The 22,928-nt window shown below is 39.3% G+C and overlaps 1 protein-coding gene across 1 annotated transcript in view; it reads left to right on the top strand.

Moving 5' to 3' along the window:
• LOC140477406 (vasculin-like) overlaps window positions 1-22,928 on the top strand; it is a 73,572-nt gene that overhangs the window by 21,686 nt on the left and 28,958 nt on the right. Inside the window, exons 4-6 of the mRNA XM_072571238.1 lie at window positions 1,112-1,235; window positions 3,911-4,131; window positions 13,959-14,022. Of these exons, the coding sequence (XP_072427339.1) occupies window positions 1,112-1,235; window positions 3,911-4,131; window positions 13,959-14,022 (409 nt within the window). The remainder of the gene's footprint in view (window positions 1-1,111; window positions 1,236-3,910; window positions 4,132-13,958; window positions 14,023-22,928) is intronic.

Raw genomic sequence — 22,928 nt, 5'->3', positions numbered from 1 at the left:
GTCCTTGTACTGTGGCATCTTTAGGTCGTTTCTCCCAGTTTGAACAAAGTAGCAGTGAAACTGGAGCTCACAGTTACTTGTTTTAAAAATGCAACAATTGCTTCCACAGTCCTTGCCCTGTTTTGGTCCAGAATTCCCAAATGAAGAAAAATAGTCAAAAGTGGTGTTAATCTAAGAACGTAAGAGTGAAATCCACTATCCAAAATGCTGTGCTTACTATGGTATGTTTGCACCAAAAGCAAATTGAAAGTACTATTGTGCTAGTGACATATGAACTTAAAGTTTGTGATATGGTCTTTCAGCTTTTGGCCTTTCATAGCCAAATTCATTAAAGGATAATGTGATTGGAGATAATAACTGAAAAAAAAGTGAGACCTTTGTATTATGATTATTGACCATATATTTATTGAGTTTTTAGTAGTAACCTAATTAAGGCTTGAGCTTCATACTTGGGGTTTCTGAAGTATTTTGTGCCTGATTCAAGTCAGTTGCTACACAGTATGTTGTTCTCTGCTGATGTACTACTCTTTTGCTGGACATGATAGGGAACCAACTGCAGAGCAGTCAGTCACTTGTTGAATTGCCAAGGGATAAAGTCCATATTGACTCTCTTGAGGCTTGGTGGGGAGTGCCCCCACTGGTGGTTTCTTCTACAACTGAAAGTTGACGCACAAAATTAGCTTGATTGAGTTGACAACACTTGTTTCCCTGCATCAGAAAATTGTGGATTGAAGTCGAGCTTCAGGGCGTGTGTGTGTGTATACACGATGCCGCTAAATCTTGCATTGTCCAAAATGCCATTCATTCAATGGGATGTTTTTGCTGAGACACTTTTTTTGCATTTTCTGGTTCACGATTGACTCATGTTTTGCTGAAAACCAATTTGTTGGCTCGTTTCGTTGCTGTTTGTCGATGTTTGTTTGTTTGCTGGACACAAAATGACGAATCTGTTGAAAAAGCAAGTGATCTCATTTTTTAAGTCATTGTGTTTGAAGTATTTAATGAAAGATGTGATATGTTATATATTCTGTATTCTTTGAATTTTGGATCTTTTCTGTTTTCTTTTCTACATTGTTGGTTTTCAATTACGTTTTGTTGGTTTTGTGTACAGCAGTCACTCAATGTTGAAAAGAATCCTGAAACTTTGGTCCGACCAGAGAATCGTTATGATGTGAATCGCAGGCGACACAACTCGTCAGACAGCTTGGAGTCTTCTGGGACTCGTTCTAGCGGAGGTGTGTTAATTAATCAACTAATGAGTGTGGTGAGAAAGTTGTGCGTTTACAGGTAATATGTGGTGGAGTATGTTGAAAATAGTGCATTGCAATGATGGTTGATTTCAGTTTGTTTAATATCTTAAATCTCATTCATGAATTTGGGGTATTAACTCCATTTTTTAAAATTCTTTAGCTATAATGTTATGAATGACCAAGCAATATTAGCGTTTTTATAAAAGTGGCTTGTTCAGTGTGGTGTGTCTTGAGCAAACATAATTTAAATTAACTTATCAACCCTATTTGGTAAAAGTCAGATTTTATTTTCCCTATGAATGTTTTTGACATTTAATATCAAATTAATTTGCTCTTTATACTTGATATATTTGAACACAGTCTAGTAATGCATGCTGGATATGTTCAAGTTACAGACAAATCTCTTTCAGTAAGTATCTGGTTCATATTATTGGGTTTGCATGGGCAAATGGTCACATGTTACAAGACTTTTAAATTAATGCTGAAACTATTCTTATGACGTAAATCATACCTCTTGTGTATCTTCAATGTATTTTAATAACCTATATTAAAATTGAGTGAAGCTAATTAAGTAAAATTGATTTAATGGTGCCCATATCCTTTTGTGGTTTGTTTCCGAAGAAGCTAAGGGCTGTAAGTACAAAACTGATTGAAAAACATCAAAAAATAAAAGCATTCTGCTTTGTGTTCCTTTATTATACAGTATCAAAAAAATCTATTGATCTCAGCTTAAAAGATACTCAGTGGTTTGAGTATTCATGGCCTCAGAGGTAGAGAATTAGATTTACAATCCTTTTTTGATTTTGAAGAAATTTCTCCTTGTTCTCTATGAACCAATACCCTGAGCTAATGACCTCTAGTTTGAAACTCTAAGGCCAGGGGAAGCAGGCAATCAGCATCTGCTTTTGTGTATTATTGTTTTGACATTAACTTAAACTCAAAATCATTTTGCTCTGTAATCTGTTGTCTTTTAATTTTCTTGGGTATCTCATGTGATCACCTCATTGTATAAATTATGTATTTAAAAAGTTAATTTGACTTTATTTTGGTGCAAATAGCAACCTTCTTGACCCAAGAATCCAATCTCTTGAATCTTTGTCTGCCTATGCGGCAGGTACATCCTTTTGGTTAAGGAGACAAAATCTGTATTTTGTGACATAATATCTTGTGTCTGATCTCTCCGTGCTATATAATAGCATTTGAGCTCTAACCCCCTTGTAATAAAGGCTAACATACCATTTACTATTGCCGCATGATTTTCAGTTTCATGTAAAAGAATTCCCAAAGTCTAATTATTCACCTTTGTAAAACTTTTCTCTTAAAATGCACAATTTCACTTTTTGCCATACACATTGCCCACTTGGTTAACAAAGATATTTTCCTTTGCAGACGCTTCTGTGCCTTCCTTGCAGTTTCTTTTGACACTGCTGTGTGGTTTTCAAACTTGGCTATCTTTTTTTGTATTTGGTCTTCTCAGCTGTGATATAGACTGTAAACAGCCAAGGCCCAAGCACCAATCATGGTGACTTCCCACTAGTTACAACCTGCCAATCCAAAAATGACTTGTTTATTCTTCCTGAGTTTTCTGTCTATCAAACCAGTCCTCAACACATTACCCAAATCTCATGAACTTAATTCTTGTATACCATCTCTTGTATGATCAGGTATTGAATGATGATCTAAATATACTACATTGAATGGACCTCTTTTATTTCTGTTACTAGTTATAACACCACAGTCAAAATTGGGAAGTTATGATTTGGCAAACAATTTCATTTTGATAAAGCTATGTTGATCACAGCAATGACTCATTGCTTTTTCTGCAATTTAACTTGTGATTCCTGGGCAAGGATCGTTTTTATGGTGGGTTTGGAACATTCTCATGATTTTAGAAGTTTTTGCACCAAGTCACATTTGCTAAATACCCTTGTGTTTGTTGACCCACATGGGCTCCCAGACAAACAATTCCTTGATTTTTAAAATTATTTCCCAAATCTACAGAGATCTAAGCTCCTAGAATTCTAGCCTTTTGATCACCTGAGGTTTTAATTGCACTGCAAGTGATTGTTGTGCCATCCGTTTTCAATGTCCCACGCTCTGGAATTCTACTACAAAAATTCTCTGCATTTCTGACACTCATTCTCCTTCGCATCTACCCCTTTTGACCAAACTTTTGGCTGTATCCCCTCAAATGTCCTTATTTATCTCTCTATTTTTGTGATAACTCTTCTTTGAAGCATCTTGAGATATTTTGGTATTGAAGTTGCATACAGAAAGATATGTTCTTGTGCTAATTAGCATGCAGGAACAGTGAGAAACTGTATAATATACCTGATTTTCTTGGTTATTCAAGTCCTTTGGCAGACTAGGTTTGATGATGTCTGCTACTTTAAGCTTTTTCCTGTCACTTTGTTGAAACACCATTCGATCAGGTTACCTGTTGTTTAGTCCAGAATGTAGGGTTGGAATCATGCACATGATCCTGTTTGGTTTTGGTTTTAAATAAGGTGTCTTGAATTGATGTAAAAAATTGATTTCTTCTTTTGAAAATATATTGACATCAAACTTTTCTACTGAGTTGCATTTTGGCTAGGATTATTATCAAACTCATGTCACTTTCTTGCCTTTATTGTTTGCAAATAAATCCATTTGGTTTCCAGGAAACTTTGGAAGAAAAGAGAAAAATGGTTGGCGGTCACAAGGACGGGGCACAGAAACTGTAAATCCAAGAAGTGGCTACCATGGAGGGAATCCCCGTCCTCGAAGTGGTACTTTCCATGGAGGAAAAGCCCCAGCATTGCATGAGAATAACTTAACAGAAGATGAAAATGGGAAGAAGGAAGAAAAGAAGAAATCTAAGCAGTTTGAGGCTGAAGATTTTGTAGGTTGATTTTTTTTAACAAAAATCTTTGACAAATCATTGACTTTAACAGCCTTTTTGATTGTGTAAATTCATGAAATAATCTGACCTATTTGATGTTTGTGGTTGAGCATTAGGCCATCGCCATCTGATTTACCATGTTAGGTGTGTGTTTGGAAGCCATTTCATAAGATGAATGCATGATGCAATAAATTTTATAATTTGAGTTTGTTGACTTTATTCATCCTTTTCTAAAAATGTTTTTTTGGATTATGCAGTGGGTTTTTCCTCCATTTGATGAGCAATCTGCCATCATGAAAAGTTGACTTTAATTAAAATTGTGTTCCTGGCACTACTGCTAGTCTAAATAATTACACACTCTGATCTGTAGTTTCTCTTTGTGCCTGGCAGAGAGATGTACTCAAATATACTCTCCAGCATCTGCAGTGCTCACTTTCTCCCAAAATACTCTACTCCTCTCAGCAATTAAAATCAAATATATTTTGGGGGTGCATCTGAAAAACAAAATAATGTAATCTGATCAGGATTACAAAGATTCATGAATGTTCAGAGTTGGAATTGAAGAATGCTTTTTAAAATCCTTCTAATAGCCAAACATTATTCTATTCTAAGTGGTTACATTAGTTCTTTTTGCTGATATCGCCCCCACTGCTTCAGGGAGCAACTCGTTTACTTTTTTGAAATTGAATCTGTTAAGTTTTATTTCTTGCTAAGGTTCTATTGTTCTGGTGCTTTTTTCCCCAGTTGCTTGTCCCACTCCATTATATTATATTAGATCATTTAAATAGACTTAAAAGGAGTTAAGGTTTTGACTCCAGTTATCCATTTATTGGATCAATGTAAGAGTACATTGATCTGTGATGAGATGGGGATTGTGAATACATATAGGATCAGCATGCTCAATTAAAAATTATACAATCTAACAACGTGAAGTAAAATTTTGGTTAATGTAATGTGCATTGGGGATGTCGAGCAATTGGAATTAATAAACAAACCTAATGCTTACGGATTTTGAAATGTCTTAAAATCATAAGAGATAGGAGCAGAATTTAGGCCATTTGGCCCATCGAGTCTACTTCATTACTTTATCATGGCTGATATGTTTCTCAACCCCATTCTCCTGCTTTCTTCCTGAAACCCTCAATCCCTTTTACTAATCAAGAACGTATCTATGTCTGTCATAAAAATAACTTGCCCTCTGTGGCATGGTTCCACAGGTTAATCACAGTCTGGCTGAAGAAATTTCTCCTCATGTCAGTTCTAAAGGGTTGCCCTTTCACTAGGGCTGTGCCTTTGGGTCCTAGTCTCTCCTACTAGTGGAACTATCTTCTTGTCCTCTGCGCCCCTTAGTATTCTGTAAGTTTAATCAGATCTCTCCCTCATCCTTCTGGACTCGAGTGAGTACAGACCCACTGTCCTTTTATGACAAGCTCTTCAACCCGAGGGTTATTCTTGTAAAATATTGTCAGTTTATACTAATACTTAATGATGTTGAGAACTTTTTAAGAAGCATGTTGCACCCTCTGATAAGAGATTAAATGATATTTTATAGCTGTAAGAGTACATCCATCTTTCAACATTCTGGTGTTATGTTTAAGAACAGGAAGGATGTCTTGAAGTTATCTCTGGAAGTAGGCAAAGTATGGAGGTCTACATGGCCAAGGATTTGGTATTTGCCTTTTTGAACTATTATAGTCCATGTAGTGATGGTGCTTTCACAATGCTTTTAGGTTGTGCTAGCTGCCAATTTGACAAGTGTCCAAGTCCGGATAGTGAGAGTCACAGAGGGACATATGCCATGCCCTCATGTACCCTTGTCCATGTGGATTTGTAGGTTTGTGAGGTGCTGCTGATGAAACCTAGGTGAGTTGCTAGGTGAAAGTGAGGACTGGAGGTGAGTCAAGATTAGAGTGGTGCTGGAAAAGCGCAGCAGGCCAGGCAGCATCCGAGGAGCAGAAAAATTTCTGGCAGGAGCCCTTCATCAGGAATGAGGCTGGGAGCCTATGGGGCAGAGAGATAATGGGAGGAGGGTGGGGCTGGGGAGAAGGTGGCTAAGCATGCAATTGATGGATAGAGATAGGGATGAAGGTGATAGGTTGGAGAGGAGGGTGGAGCGATAGGTGGGAAGGAGGAAAGGCAGATAGGACATGAGGATGGTGCTGAGCTGGAAAGTTGGAACTGGGGTAGGGTGGGGGGCGGGCGGTGGAGGGGAGAGGGGAAATGAGGAAACTTGTGAAGTCCACATTGATGCCCTGGGGTTGAAGTGATCCAAGGCGGAAGATGAGTTTTTCCTCCAGGCGTTGGGTGGTGAGGGAGCGGCTGTGGAGGAGGCCCAGGATCTGCATGTCCTCGGCAGAGTGGGAGGGGGAGTTGAAATGTTCGGCTACTGAGTGGTGGGGTTGATCAGTGCGGGTGTCCTGGAGATGTTCCCTCAAGGGCTGTGATGGAAGGGCTTCTACCCGCAATGTTGATCTTTCATAGTCCTCAACTGCTGCCTGATCTGCTATGCTTTTCCAGCACCACTCTAATCTAGGTGAGCTGCTGCAGTGCATACGTCACTTAGGAATTGCACTATCCATGATATGTCGATCATGGAAGATTTAATGCTGAGGCTGATAGATAAAGTAGCATTCACGTGGGGTACTTTTCATGGATTGTATAGAGCATGAATGTTGTTGCAGCTAGTGTGTATTCAGGCAAGTAAATAGTATTTTATCATATTCCTGACTTGTGCATATGTTTATTGGCAAGCTTTTAGGGAATCATGGATGAATTGCTTAGTGAACACACAATTCTGACTTGATGCAGCAAGTAAGATATTTTGTTGATGGTCCAGAAGCATTTCTGATAACTGACCACCAAGTCTCTGATCTGAGCGATCATGGTGTGATTAGCATGTCATTGAGAAAAGGTTATCACTTGGTAAGTGTTAAGTTTTTGTTTTGTTACTTAGTGTCTACATAGATCTTAGGAAAGCATTTCACCAATGTACTGGATAAAAGGCTGGTTAATGAGTAAGCAGGGTCTGTGTCAAATTGGATTAAAAGGAATTTCCGACAGAACTGAAAACAGCAGGTGTTTCTAAATATTTGATTTTAAGACTGGAGGATTGTAAATAGTGATGTTTCCTAAGCATCAGTAGCAGGACCATTGCTTTTCTTGCCACATATAAGTCACTTGGATCGTAGACGGGAAAATATAAAATTTCCATGTCTAACTTTGAGGATGGTACTTATCAACTACAATGGGATGCAGGCATGCAGATTTAGGCAGAAAAGTCACAGATGGCATTTAATAAAGAGAAGTGTGATGCGAGGACCCAGTCAGATTTCATTGCATGGCTCTGAAGAGCATCTGCACCAGCACAAAGACCTAGGATTGCATGTACATTGATCTCCAAAGGGGAGCTACACTTTACGGAAGATGTGAAGATCCATGAGAGCGTGCAGAGGAAAATTACCAGAATAATTTTAGTTATGCTGTTAGATTGGAGAAGCTGGGGGTTGTTTTACTTGGAGATAAGACTGAACGGAGATTTAGTGAACTGTACACATTTTTGATAAGTTGGAACAGTGCAGATGAGGAAAATCTGTTTCTTGTCTCACCAAAAAACCTGGGACTGACTAACCATGAGAGTGGTGGAAGTAGAGATACTTAATGACTTCAAGCAGAAAGGAGTGAACTTGCAATGCTATGGGATTGATTAGGTTAGTCTGGAGAACTAATTCAAACTCAGTTGGCCAAATGGCTGCATTCATTCTGGCTCTGGCCTGGTTTTGTCCAGGTCTTGTTGCATGCAGGCATGGATTGCTGCTTTCTGAAATTTTGAATTAAACTACACGTTGCAATAATCAGTGAACTTCTAATGTTATGGTTAAAGGCAAGTTCATCAATGAAGTGGCTGAAAGTTTTTGGGATTGCATTGTTTCTTTGAGAAACAGCTGCAGTGACATCCTGGAGCTGAAAAGATCTCCAGCAATCACAGCCATCATCTTGTGCCAATTATGACTCCAACCAATGGACAACTTTCCCTTTGTCTCCACTGACTTCTCTTTTTTTTTTTTGCTTAGTCTCCTTGATGCTACATTTGGTGGAATACAGCCTTGGTATTAATTATTGCAAATAATCGTTGGCACTCAACAATTACATTGTTGCCAACAGTTGGTTTAGACTGAAGGTTTTCAACAAAAAAAATAACAGTTTTTCAACCTAGTTAATGCTCATGCTGCTCGGGATGTAGGTCATTCTGGAGCACAGATCTTCAACAGTATAGACTCATTAGCAGAATGACCTAATCCAGTCCACTTTCACATGGTCTTTGCTGTGTCTAGTGCAAATAAATGCCATGTGAATTGACTGAAGTAGAGTATCTATGATGGTGGTATGAGAAAATTCTGCAAGAATTTGCCGTTCTTCTAGAAGAAGGCTATTGTAAATGCTTCATCATTACCTTTTTACAATCATTGTTGGAATCTGCCATTATTCAAAGTGGAGGCTTTCAGTTTAATCGGGGGGAAAACAGTGAAGATGGGCCTTGGTCTTTGCAGGCTGAATGGAAGTTACTCCAAATAATGCTGTCATTGCCATACACATCCATAATGGGTAGTTTGAAGGTCAATTAATGTTGGTTATATTCTGTTGTTGTTTTGGCATGGAATACAAGAGGCAAGTTTGTAATCATTACACACACACTGTTTATATCCATTCAATATCAGTTGTGATTCTGTTTGCTCTTTGTCGCCTGAAACCATATGTTTAAATTCTCTTTCATAGATGCCTCCTTATTCCGGCTTTGTTTTGATGTAGCTTATTCTTTACCACTTCACTGTCTTAAATGTATCCAATTGACCTTTAGACCCTGGATAACTGACCACTTTACTCTCCTCTGTGCTACCATAAAAGGATATACACCTTCTAAGATGTTGAAATCAATGTTTTATTGTTAGTTTCAATTATGCTTGCTTTAGTGTCTGACTTTGTTCCCTAATTCCACAACCACCACCTCCAATCTACAACCCACAAGAATTTTGCATTCTTAGAACTCTAGTCTCTTGTCCATCTTAGTACTTTCAGGCCACTATATCTTCAGCTGTGGCTGCTTTAAAAACTCTGGAAAGTTCTTCGTAAATTTCTCTGAATATCTTTTTCAAGTTGATACATCAATACTCCTCTTCCTGTCTGATTTTTATGCTCTTGTTTAAAATTTGAGGGGCAGCCGATGTAAGAAAGAAACAAATACAAATGAAGTCCTTTTCTTATGTGCAACCTTCTCCTTAATCATAGGCTTAAAGCTACGTGCAGTGTTGCACTTCATTTCACTGGCATGGATGTATTCACCTTGATGCTCTTTGGTGGAACATTAAGTGGAGGCATTATTCAAGCCTTAGTGTGATATTTCCAAATCGTTGGAAACTTGAGAGCTGTGATAATCGATGCTTTATTGCATCTAAAGCAGTTGTTCAAAACTAACACCATAATTTTGGAAGGATGTAGAATGGTTCTGTCTAATGCAATATTTCATAAACGACTCTACAAGTTTAAGCAGCAACTTTTTCAATTAGGTTACTTAGTGTAGAAACAGGCCCTTCGGCCCAACAAGTCCACATGGACCCGCCGAAGCACAACCCACCCAGATTCATTCCCCTACATTTACACCTGCACCTAACACTACGGGCAATTTAGCATGGCCAATTGACCTGACCTGCACGTTTTTGGACTGTGGGAGGAAACTGGAACACCCGGAGGAAACCCACACAGACACAGGGAGAATGTGCAAACTCCACACAGTCAGTCGCCTGAGGCGGGAATTGAACTTGGGTCTCTGGCGCTGAGGCAGCAGTGCCACCGTGCCACCCACAAATTGTATCTATTTAGTAATTTCTTCCTCCTTTGTCTGGTGCTCTGAGAGGTTCTCCTACTTTCTGATCTAACTGTATCTAGTATTTTAAACTATGAAACCGGTTACTGTTATTGAGGAACTTGATGAACATGGTTGATCCTCTTACCCGCCAGCATTAGATAAATGCACTTGTGGTGAAAGAACAAGATGTTACGTTGTGTGGTTAAATGGTGAAGAGGGATCAGTTATTCATTTGAGGAAAGTTTGTTTTGTCCAGTTGTTTCGTATTTGGGCCTGAACTCTCCTTTTCTTGAGTGAATTGATTTCTTTGGCTATCAAATAGAAACATGAGCTGTGTCAATTATGACTCCATGTATGTTAACCAAACAGAACAGGACATCTTGATGTAAACAACCGTGAGATTGATGCAATTGGTGATTGATGTGTTAACCAGTGAAACTGAAGGTGTGAATAGTGATTAGCTGAATAGTGATTGAATAGTCAGAAGTAGTCTTTCAGACGTTTGTTTGTTTGTTCTTGTTTTTTGTTTGTTTATCAACTTGTCTCCGCAAAGATGAAAGAAATGCAAATGTGGATAGATGTGAGATTGACCATATGCAGTTAACATGAAATTGAGGCATTTTAATATACTGCCCCGTGAATCATTATATCATTCAAGATGATTGGGTGAAAGACAGACTTGCACTCATGGGTAAAAGTGAGGACTGCAGATGCTGGAGATCAGAGTCAAGGTTAGAGTTGTCAGCAGATCAGGCAGCATCTGAGGAGCAGAAAAAAATCATTTCGGGCAGGAGCCCTTCATCAGAAATTACTGATGGCTCCTGCCCGAAACGTCGGGTTTTTTTTTGTCCTGCTCCTCGGATGCTGCCTGACCTGCTGTGCTTTTCCAGCACCACTCTGATCTTGCACTCCTATAGTTCCTTTCCTGCTTTTGGGATGTTTCAAAGTTGAAGAACTTTTTAAAAAATGTAATTTAGTAAAGGTAAACTGATTGTAAGGGACAAAGGAGAGAATAGGCTTCTTTCCTCCCCCCAATTTTTTAAACTGCAATGTAGTCAGTCTTTGAAGACCTATTCACCATGTTTTTTTTCAGCCAAAGTACTGAAATACTTACCTGCAGCACAATATTCTCAGGGCCTTGAGAATCAAGTGCCTGTTTGCTTTCTTTATCTTGATGATTTTTTAAAATTATGAGTATACCAACATTTTCTGCAGAAAAGCAGAAGGCCACATTTCGGAGGGTATGTTTTGTTACGACACTGGGTAAACCCTCCTGCTTAAATCTTTTCTGTGTTGCTGGTTTTAAATTATCTCGTGCAGTAATCTGTTTTAAAAACAAATCCAAATGGCCCAGAACTATTTAAAGTAAAAATTAACAACTTTATTGCTTAAAATATAACAGAATAATTAACTAACCACTATTTACAGTTTCTTCCTCTGACTTATCTTTTACCTTCCCTTCCTTTAATACTAGTCTGATAAAACTCCCAATTAAGATTTACAGAGCAACACTTCTTACCTCAAAACCAAGCAGCTTTTGTGCTTCTCTTCAGATCTTCCTGAATAGTCTTTTCTTCTTCTTAGGAATTTGTGTCACAGGTAACATATTTTTGAGAGCTATTTTCAGGCAGTCTCATTACATGTTGGGCTTCTCGGTTCTTTTAACTGCTTAATTTTCCCTGGTCTTGCCATCTAATGCTTTGGGAGTATGTCATTGGCTTTTAAGATTGTCAATATACTCTAGTCAAACTGGATGGATATTTTTTCGGGGTATAATTTAAACTGATTTGAATTTGTTTTTGTCTCCAGGCAACAAGCTAATAGAGTTATTTGACCAAATGTTACATTGTTGTCTTATTGAGAACACTTGGTGCTGTGTCTGGTTTGTTCTGTTCTTTTTAACTCTCGATGTATACCCACATCTTCATAACAAAATTGTATTAACTTTTTTAAGGAAATTAGGGTATATATTTAGAGTCATAGAGATGTACAGCATGGAAACAGACCCTTTGTGAGAAAGTGATGGCAAATATATCAGACTACTTACCCATTTCCTAACCACCCCTTGCTTTGCATGCTGGAGAAATACCATAGATACCAAGAAATTCAGGATCTAGATTTCTACTTCATGTCTTACATACCATCTTGCTTATTTATTGTCCATTGAAAAAAAATATTTTCAGATAAGAGTGAAAAGCATTCATTAGTCTTGTCCTAGATTATGATCTATATGACACGAATGTTTTACAGTAAAGGAACAATCTAACGTTGAGTAACCATAAGGAACATCACAGTTGATCGGATATAATTATGCATCTTGCTAACTACACTCGCTCCACGAACATCACACTTGCTGCCTAATTAAGCTGATGTGTGCTCTGACTTTGAACAATGCCTAAGGAGATCTGCTAGTGTTTTAAAATTTCTGCATAAAATGTCAGCTTTTTCACTGAAACTAGTGATGAAGAAGTGCAACTGGGTGATTTTCTGTATTTAAATATTTTATTAGAGGTCCATCTATTGATATTTGATCTATTTGCCTTCATAAAGTTTTTAAATGATTGCTACACAAGGACTTAGTTGGGTTTTTTAGTTCAACTTCCTTAGATTATGGTATCAGATATTTTTTTAAAAATAGTTTGTCCAATCACACTAATCATTTAAACACTCACCTTGGATATTCCATGTAAATTGTATGCAACTCGTTCTGTTAATATAACATACAAGTTTCTAGAAATCTGTTGTAATGCTATTGTAAGTTCACAATTTGAAAGCTTAGTGATGAGAATAAATTTGGATTTGTAACTCTCTTCCTGAGGACAAATGACCAGTCATGTTGCAAAGTTAACTCTAGCATTCGTTTAGCAGCGTCATTATGTCAGGTACTTTATTCTAGACAGAAGCTAAAAGTGACTTCAAGTGGCTTTTGAAATGCACAATGTTGATAGAAACTCATGAGCCTGTCAGGCAGTGATGGATTAGATTCCTTACAGGGTGGAAACAGGCCCTTTGACCCAACCAGTCCACACCAACCGTCTGAAGAATGATCTATCCAGACCCATTCCTCTACCTTCCCCTATATTTATCCCTGACTAATGCATCTAACACTATGGGCAATTTAGCATAGCCAATTCACCTGACCTGCATATCTTTGGATTATGGGAGGAAACCAGAGCACCAAGAGGAAATCCACACAGACACTGGGAGAATATGCAAACTCCACACAGGCAGTCGCCCAAGGTGGGAATCGAATCAGTGTCTCTGGCACTCTGAGGCAGCAGTGCTAACTGCTGTGCAACCCGGAGATGTGAAATGTATCAGATGTGAAATTACTCCGGAGGAAGAAAATAAAACGAGAGGTTACGTTTGTCTGTCTGAGTTTTACCCAATGCAAAATCAAAAGTTGCTGAAAAAGCTCAGCGAGTCTTTGAAGAGAAGTGAGTTAACGTTCCGTGTTCTGTAACCCTTCCTCAGAATAGTCCTGAGGAAGGGTCTCCAGGCCCTGAAAATTTTAATGATTTCTCTTCACAGACCTGCTGAGTTTTTCCAGCAACCTCTGTTTTTGTTCCTGATTTACAACATCCGCAGTCTGTGTTTTTTTTTTAGTTTTACCCAATATTTCGATTGGATGCTTGAGATTTTTGTGTTTCTTTTAATTTAGATTCTGTGAAGTCAAGGAATTTTCTTTATTGAGATTATCTGCTTTTATCCTTGTCTACACAGAAACACTTCCACTTGATTTGCAGATACCTACAAGCATGCCAAGCACTTACACATACGATGCCTGATTTTCTTAAACTAACAGAATAGGAGCATTATTAATGATATAAGAGAAAAAGTTGTATCATTTCAGTTTTGTCAGTCCCAGAGCGTTGAATTGATTTGTGAGACCCAGTTTTGAATTTTTCATGTTGTTGGCAAGCATGTTTCTAAACTGTGTAATTCCTGCTTTTGTTTTTCCTTCCAGCCATCGCTTAATCCTGAGTCTAAAAAAGAATTTGGCAAGAACAAATCCATTGCTGGTGTATGGGGTGAGTTACTGACCAATTCTTAGTTATCATTTGCAATTTTTAACCAGTACAAAAAAGAATTTAACTATAAATCTACATGTATTAATAGTTTAGTTTAAGAATTTCCAAGTCTCTTTAGGCTACATAATTCCAAACTAAAGTAGCTAGGGCACCAGGGAGAAGTTTGAATACATTAGTTTTAATGTATTTCAAGTTAATGACATTGATCATTCCCATCCCATTCTCCCCCACCTTGACCGATAATAGCACCAATAACAGATCAACAAAATTGTATTTCACTGTCCACTGTTTGTTCTGCAATGTGGCAACTGGCTCAATTCGTACTGTCTGAGTCAGAAAGTTGTTTTGAAAGTTCAATCTGGGTTTGATTGCCACAATGTAGACTATTATGTCGCTGCAGTATCGAGAGAATGCTGTATTTCAAACATGGTGATAACTTGAGTCCCTGCATGCTCTGTTTGGGTGTAGAAGATTTCATGCTATTATTCATCTCTCGATTTATTAATACAAAAGCCGATCATATGGTCATTACCGCACAGCTGAGAGTTTACTGCTATATTTAGGCATTGACTACGATTGAAAGTTTTATTTAATTCGATGTTAAGCTTGGGCATCTGGTAGTTGCGCTGTATAAATTTTAAAAATGTCAGCCTGAGTTTCAGAACTTGAGCTTTAATTTTTTTTAGGGTTGCTGGTGCCTTGTAGAAAGATGTTTAGCCCTACTTAACCTTGCGTTGCTTCACAGGAAGTGAATAGATGTATTACATTCAACAAAGTGACAACTACAGAATCTGTTAACTGGATAAGTAAAATAAATTGCTAAATACACTCGATACAGACCGAACAATGAGATTTCTTTCTTGACAATTTGTGTTCAACCGTATTGAAGTGCGATGTTACTTCAGTAGTTGTTTGTTTCTTAATTCCAATCTCTGATCAATTCATGTCTCTGTGATAAACAGGATATGAATTTTCTTTTTAAAAATGCTTCTCTCTAACCAGAGAGAAGGCATTGGTGGAGGATATATCTGGGAAGGCAATGTAGAGTTTAAGCCAAGTTGCCGTTGAAAAGTAAGAGGTGTGGTGCATCTTTAAATATTAAGGTCAATAAGTCCCAGGTCCAAGTGAGATCTATCCCAGAATATTGAGCAGGGCAAGAGAACATAATTACTGGAGCATCTTTGTGTCCGCATAGGCCACAGGTGAGGTCTTTGGTTATTCTCTAGTCCTCAATGTCCCACTGCTTAAGAAGGGTAGCAGGGATAATCTGGGAAATTACAAGCCTGTGAGTCTCACGTCAGTGGTAGGGAGATTATTGGAAAAGATTGAGATAAGATCTATACACATTTAAAAGCCAATGCACTGAGTAACAATAAAATGGTTTGTGTGGGGGAAGATGTGCCTCACTAACTTGATTGGGTGTTTTGAGTAGGTGATTAAGATGATTGAGGGATATTGTCTACATGGACTTCAGTAAAGCCTTGACAAGGTCCCTTATGGAAGACTGGTACAGAAGGTGAAGTCACATGGTATAAGTGGTGAGCTGGCAAGATGTATACAGAACTGGCTGCATCATTAGAGACAGGGCGAGTGGCAGAATGATACTTTTTTGGATTGGAGGGCTATGACTAGTGGCGTTCCAAAGGATCAGTGCTGGGATCTCTGCTGTTCGTGATCGACGTAAATGAGGAGTAATTAGTAAGTTTGTGAACAATACAAAGATTGGTGGAGTTGTGGATAGTGTGCAGGATTGTCAGCGAATTAATTGGAAGTATGGGCAGAAAAATGGCAGATGGAGTTTAATCCGGATAAATGTGAGTTGATGCATTTTGGAAGGTCAAGTACAGGTGAAAAATATACAGTGAATGGCAGGACCTTAGGGAGTATTGATATGCAGAGAGATCTGGGTGTACACAGGTTCATACATCACAGAAGGTGGCAGTGCAGGTAGATAAGGTAATTTAAAAAAAGGGCCTATGGCATGCTCCCCTTCATTGGGAAGGGCACTGGGTATAAGTTGGATGCTGCCTGAACTGCTGTGCTCTTCCAGCACCACTAATCCAGTATTTGATTTTCAGCATCTGCAGTCATTGTTTTTACCTATAAGATCGACAAGTTATGCTGCAGCTTTATACAACTTCAGTTTGACCACACTTAAAATATTGCTTAAAGTTCTGGTCACCCCACCACCAGAAAAGGGACACTTTGCAGAGGGTGCAGAAAAGGTTTACCAGGATGTTGTCTGGTATGGAGGATTTTTGCTCTGAAGAACAGTTGGATAGACTGGGTTTGGTTTCACTGGAACACAAAGGCAATCTGATAGAAGTTTTTATAAGATTTGTGAATGGAATGGTTAGTGTGGAAAGTATGAGGCTTTTTCCCCAGGGTGGAGATGTCAGTTACTTGGGTACACAGGTTTAAGGTGCAGGGGGACGTTTTTAAAAAAAGGTGTGAGGCAACTTCTTCACAAAGGGTAGTGAGTGCCTGGAATGTGCTGCTAGAGGAGGTGGTGGAAGCAGACTCAATAGCAGCATCCAAGAATCACCTGGGCGAATACATGAATAGGAAGGGAATAGAGAAATACAGATCCTGTAAGTGAAGACTTTGTTTTAGCATGGAAGGGCAAAATGTGGCTGCACAGCTTGGAGGGTTGAAGGGCCAGTTCCTGTGTTGTATTGTTCTTTGTTCACATAACTATGGTTTCATTGTAAATAGACACACCAATTGGATCAATGCTGATCTGACATTCCTCACGGCCACTTTTCTGCCCTTTCCTGGTAATCCAAGATTTCCCCTACCGATCAAGAATCTATCTCTGTCTAAACACATAAAAGAATTCTGCCTCTGCATCTCTGTGGCAGGGAGTTGTGAAGACATTTGATACTCTGCAGAAGTGCTTCCTCGTGTCAGTCTTACATTGGCGTCCCTTTATTGTAAGATTATGCCCTCTGGTCTGAGACATTCCCATGAGAGGAAACATCCTCTCAGCACTTATCCTGTCAAGGCCTTTAAGAATCCGGTATGTTCCCACAAGATCACCTCTCCTCCTCCTAAACTCCAGTAAATGGAATCCCAATTTGTTCAACTGTTGCTCATAAAGTAATACCTCTCTACCAGGGATCATCTTCATAACCTACTCTGAACTGCCTCCATTGGAATAATCTTCCCTTTAATAAGGTGACCAAAATTGCTCTCAGTACTCTAGATGTGGTCTCGCCAGCCTTCGAAGTAGCAGTAAGATTTCCCTACTTGTATACTACAACCCCGTTTGAAAAAAGGGCTGACATTCCAATCCCACAGATAACATTTGAGCTATTTCTTATTCCTGCAGTTAAAGCACACAAAGTTAATCTACTCTGATTACAGAAGCACCGTTGTCTTGTCAAAATTCTAAGCATTATATTTTTAGGACTAGTTTCCTGTATAGGTTATCCCCAGTGTCAGTAATTTCCCAGATATATAAATGGCACAATATTAGTAATTGGGGCAACAATTATAATCAGTGATCTTTCATAATTTTCTTTTGGTCCACATCACATTGTCATATTTTTCAACAAAAATATTACATAACATAAACTAGTTTTTTTTTCCCTGTTGAAGAATCATGATTTTAAATCTCCTGTTTCCTGGTGTCACAACAGTGTAACTTTGTTTCAAGTTTGCTTCATTTATGAAAGGCACAGCAAGAGGGATTAAGGTGATGGAGATTACCTTTTGACTAAGTTTATTTGATACAAGTCTAAGAATGCAAAAATAAGAATTTAGGAGCCAGTGTAGTCAGTTCAGTCCCTTGAGCTTCCCTGCCATTTGATACAGTCATGGCCTCAACTTTGCTTTTCTGTGACCCCTCAATAACCTTCAACCCGATATGAAGTAAAAATCTATCAATCTCCTCCTCACTGTCCAAACATCCATTCCTCTCTGGGGTCGTGAATTACAGAGATTCACAACCCCTTTTTAGAAGCAATTTCTCCTCATCTCGGGTTTAGAATGAGGGATGGCAAATTTAAAACCGTGATCTCTTGTACTTTGTGTGCCACATGAGAAAATATTCTTTTTATGCCTACTTTATCAATCCAGTTAGATCTCATTCTTAACTCCAGAACACAGACCTAAACTGCTCAATCCAAGGCTTTGAAGCTTGGAGTAAGTATATAGCCTAAATCTGAAAACTTGGTGCAATTCAGGTCAAAGGGATTGTAGGGCAACTTAAAAATCTGCTGCATTATCAGGGAACCAGTTGAAGTAGAGTCACATGTGAAGAATAAGACCTTGAACGCTACAGCTACTTGACAATCGTTAACGTGTACTGATCGTAATGAAGTTAACCACATGGAATATGAGTTCCCTGATTGGGGCAGTTAGTCCAGTCTAATCAGAGAACCCTGGCTGACAGATTAGAACAGTGGTGTCCAACTTTCCATTCATTCTAAGAGCTGGCTCTCAAGCAGCTGGATTAGTGTCAAGGACACTCCACATGTAAATAAAGAGTGACTTGGTGACAGGATACCAGCCTCTGGAGTTATTTCAGTGGCGACAAGAGGAAAGGGTTGCTCCTGAAGAAATTCACTTGCAACAGTCCTCTTTGATTTGTGGTAAATGTTTCTGGCATCATGCCATTATTTCATAAGCTTGACTTGTTTGATCCTGCTTCAAAGATCGTGTGCCCAGTATGTGAGAGGAATGCTTTAGTTGTTCTGGGCAAATAAGATTGGGGCAGCTGAAAGAATAAGTACTTCTCTTGACTACTTGTAGACCCACATTTCTTTTTGGTTATTGGAATCCTAACTTTCCCTGAGGTACCAAATGATAAAACCTTACAAGAGTTGACAGATTTAGAAAAGGAGATTATAAACCCAGTCCTCCACTAATTCTGAGGCCCTGTTGGTTTTACTTGACAATTCGAGAACCAGGGGAATCCATTTTGGGATTTTTGACTAGGTTAAGGCAACTGGCCGAGGCATGTGATTTTAATTTAGCCCATGATGAGATGCTGAGACGACTAGGTATCTGGGATTAATGATGTAACCATGGAAAAGTGCCTACTAGCTGAAGCCCAACTGGAATTCAAAGCAGGTGCTACAACTGGCTTTATAATTGGAAACTGTGGCAAGTGGAGCATATGAGTTATAAGATATCCTGACGCAAGTGGCAACCCTCACTAGACTGAGCTTGGGGAGCACCATTTGAGTGAAGGCAATTGCATGTCCTCACTCAGGACATATCCTGAATAGAGGGACTCTAGGTCATCCCACAGCAAAACTCCAAAACAAAGTCAAACCTTGGCCAAATGGTTAAAACTTACTTTAGTGGCTTGCCAGCCCAGACCCTGTAGTTGCTGCCAATATGCTCAAGATAGCATAAGAATCGCACAACACCTAAATTTGAGTAAGATAACTCATTCTCCAGTATCTAGGAGAGTGCATAACCTGGAAAGTCCATCTGTATCTGGTTTGGAACAACTAAATTGGTTATCAACACCCAAATCAGAGCCAGTCAAAAGAAATGTCTGGTTAAATGGTTACCTCGTTCTAATGGAGGTCAATACTGGCACAGCTGTTTCAGTGATTGCAGAGCAGGTCTTTAACAAAATTTGCTCTGGACTCCAATTCTGTGGAAAACTTTGGCTAGACTGAGAACCTATACAGGGGAATCTTTTACAGATTTAAAGTACAACTGAGGGGCAGTTGGTTCCATTTATCAGTGGTTACAGGAAAAGGCTCGAGCCCAAGCTTGATGGGCCTTAATAGGTGAGAAAGATTTACATGGATTGGCTCAATGTTTTTGATTAGAAAATGGCTGCCTGAGTGAAATCCTAATGAAAATGCAGATGTTTTTCAGGAAGATCAAGGAACTATCAAAGGGGCCAAAGCCACCTTGCATGTTGATCATGAAGCAATTCCATGATTCTGCGAGGTCTGCCTGATGCCATTTGCCTCACGGGCAAAAGTAGAGGCAGAAGGTTGGAAAGCAAAACAATCCTCAAACCAGTCCTGTTTGCAAAATGGGCAACACTAATTATGAAGCCCGGTGTGTTCTTTTGCTAATGGGGATTTTAAACAAATGCTAAACAACTTTTTACAGTTGGAAAAATATCCAATCCATCACTAGAGGATTTGTATACCTACCTGGTGGGGAGACTATCTGTCATGAAGCTGGACATGAGCCATGTGTACTTGCAATTGTGATTGGAAGAGATTCCCAGAAGTATGCTGGAATTAATACCCATAAGTTTTTCTTGTAATAATATAAGGGGCTTCCATTTGGGGTATAGTTAGCCTACGCAATATTTCAGCGGACGATGGGGAACATTTTTACAAGGTCTACCCCAGATCACCATTTATTGAGATGATGTGCGAATAATGGAAGATCGATGAGGAGTGCTGGTGGAACTTGGACAAAATCCTTAGACATATCTCTCAGGCAGGCATACACCTTAGGGCACCCCAATCCTAATCGCGCTACAGAGTCGACAAGACTGTGCTACACCTGTTAGGTGAGTGATCAAAGATGCCCAAGCTCCCACATCTGTGCTGGAGCTGAGATCTTTCCTTGGACTGTTGAATTTTTAAAGTCAGCCTTGGAATTGGTCATGTAACTAAGCCCTAGCTTTCACAGAAGTGGAGAAATAGCTTCCAATGTGTTGGCACACTGATCCCAAATGAGATCTGGTATTGACATGCCGTGCCTCCCCACACTGCATCGGGGTCATATTAGCTCGTAGGTGGCCCAGTGGAGAGCAATGTCCAACAGTGCATGCATCCAGGACTTTGGCTAATGCAGAGCATAAGTATACCCAGATAGATCATATTTGGAGTTGGGAAATTCTACCAGTATCGTTATGAATGTAAATATTTAATAAGAAAGGACCACAAACCTGTGCTAGCTTTACCTCAGAGGTAAAGCTTCAGGTCGAATTCAGCGGTGGGCTTTAATACTGAGTGCGCATAATTACAAGTTGGCACACTGTCCAGGAGGCTAAATAGTAAACACTGATGCAATCAGCCACCTTCCCCCAGATACGCCACTGGTGGTACTGCCACTGGAAGAATCAGTAATGGTTTTAAATTTTCTGGACACACTTCCAGTCACAGCTGACCATATCAGACTATGGACACAAAGATCAGATCCTGGAAAAACAAATGGTTGGTGGCATTGGGGTAAACAAAAAGGGCTATAACCAGAATTGAAATCTTTTATTGGATCAGGATAGACCAGATTACAGTAGAGGATGGTATATTGTTGTTGTCCTGAGCAAAGGTTGGTGCTAGATATTGGCTGAACAGGTGCAGGGTCATCCCAGGGGTGTCCAAAGTGAAGATGATGAACAGTTTTCTGGTGGCAAGGATTGGATGCAGACATAGCCATGTTGGTGGGGCAGTGCCCAGAATGCCAATAAGGACAAAAGTTACTGCCAACAACTACCCCACAGAGTGATGTAATAATTATAATGAGGTCAGCCTGGTGGACCTCAATGATTTGGGCTGTGTAAACTGCTCCAATCTGTCAGCCAGGGCTCCTTGATAAGAACCAGTGTGTCAGACATCCTATTCACCTGAGACCTGGCTCTAAAGAAGCTGGATCAGTGTTCAAGATATGCCATGTGTAAATAAAAGGTGACTTGGTGATGGGATACCAGTCTCTGGAGTTACTTTACTGTTCATAAGTGAAATAAAACAGCGTGCATTTATATAGTGCTTCTAATGTAGAAAAAGATCCAAAATGTTGCAAGGTAGAATATATAAAGGTGAGCTGAATAAGGTGATGTCAGGAATAATTGTCAGAATGTATTTTTGGGAGGATCTTTCAAGACAGACAGAAATGATGAGGCAGATAAGGAAATCTGCAGGCTTGTGGAAGGATGGAGCCATGGTAGATTTAACTGAGGATGAGAATTTTAATTTTCCGGTATTTCTGCTCTGAAAGTCAGTGCAGAGCAGCAAACACAGATGTCATGGTGTGTGCGCAACTTGAATACCGTGGTACTTTAGCTAAATTTTCATTCTTCACTTGTAAGCCAAAAGCGGTGAGCATCATCCTTCTGTTTTGACCAGAGAAGGAAAGGGCTTAAACCCACAGCTTTTTCTTTCCAATATCTGAAAATTTGTGTCTAGATATAATTTCAACACCCCAGTGTTGATAATTGGATATCTGAATACTTGATTTAAAATCATAAACTACCCCTGTAACAAAGACATTTGTCCAATTTTTGTCCTAATGTTTTAATTTTCATGAAGTCTTTGACATTTGTGTTTGCTTTTGGCTATAATTTTCCTAAGCAATCTATTTTCAGAAATTATGCCTCTGGTCTGAGAGAGAACTTTTTTATATTTCAGAAGGGTAGGATTGTTGAACCAGATTAAAATTATTGAAGCAAGTACTTAAGTTTAGCAAGAATTTATAGGGAAATTATACTGAAATATATTGAAGACAGAGGGCAGAATTGAATCCAACTGATGAGGAGTCTCCCTTGTCCCAAAGGTGACACTGAGAGCACTGCATCATCTCTGTTGGGAAATGCCAACCATGAACTGGTCAGTGGATATCCACTTCCCCAGGATTTGTGACCCTGGGAGTGGACCCTGTCAGAGGCCAACAACTCTGCTTTGCCTGCTATTGTCACTGGGAATGGTTGCAAGAGGTTTCAGGTCAATGAAACATGCAGATGAGTGAAGGTGCATTGGAGTTTGAGGTGGAAGTGACTGACTGACTGCGGATGAGAACAAGGACTGATGGTCTGCTGCACTCCCATCTGCCCAACCCCCTCCAATGCTGTGTCCCTTGATAAAACAGAGTGCTAGTTTCAGCAATGGTGATCATGAAACTATCATCAATTTGCTTTAACAACGCAATCTGTTCATGAGTGTCCTATAGGGAAACCAATCTACTATGCTTGCCTAGTCTGG

The sequence above is a fragment of the Chiloscyllium punctatum genome, chromosome 1 (assembly GCF_047496795.1).
Source record: "Chiloscyllium punctatum isolate Juve2018m chromosome 1, sChiPun1.3, whole genome shotgun sequence".
Lineage (NCBI taxonomy): Eukaryota > Metazoa > Chordata > Chondrichthyes > Orectolobiformes > Hemiscylliidae > Chiloscyllium > Chiloscyllium punctatum.
This window is presented reverse-complemented; position numbering and strand designations above follow the sequence as displayed.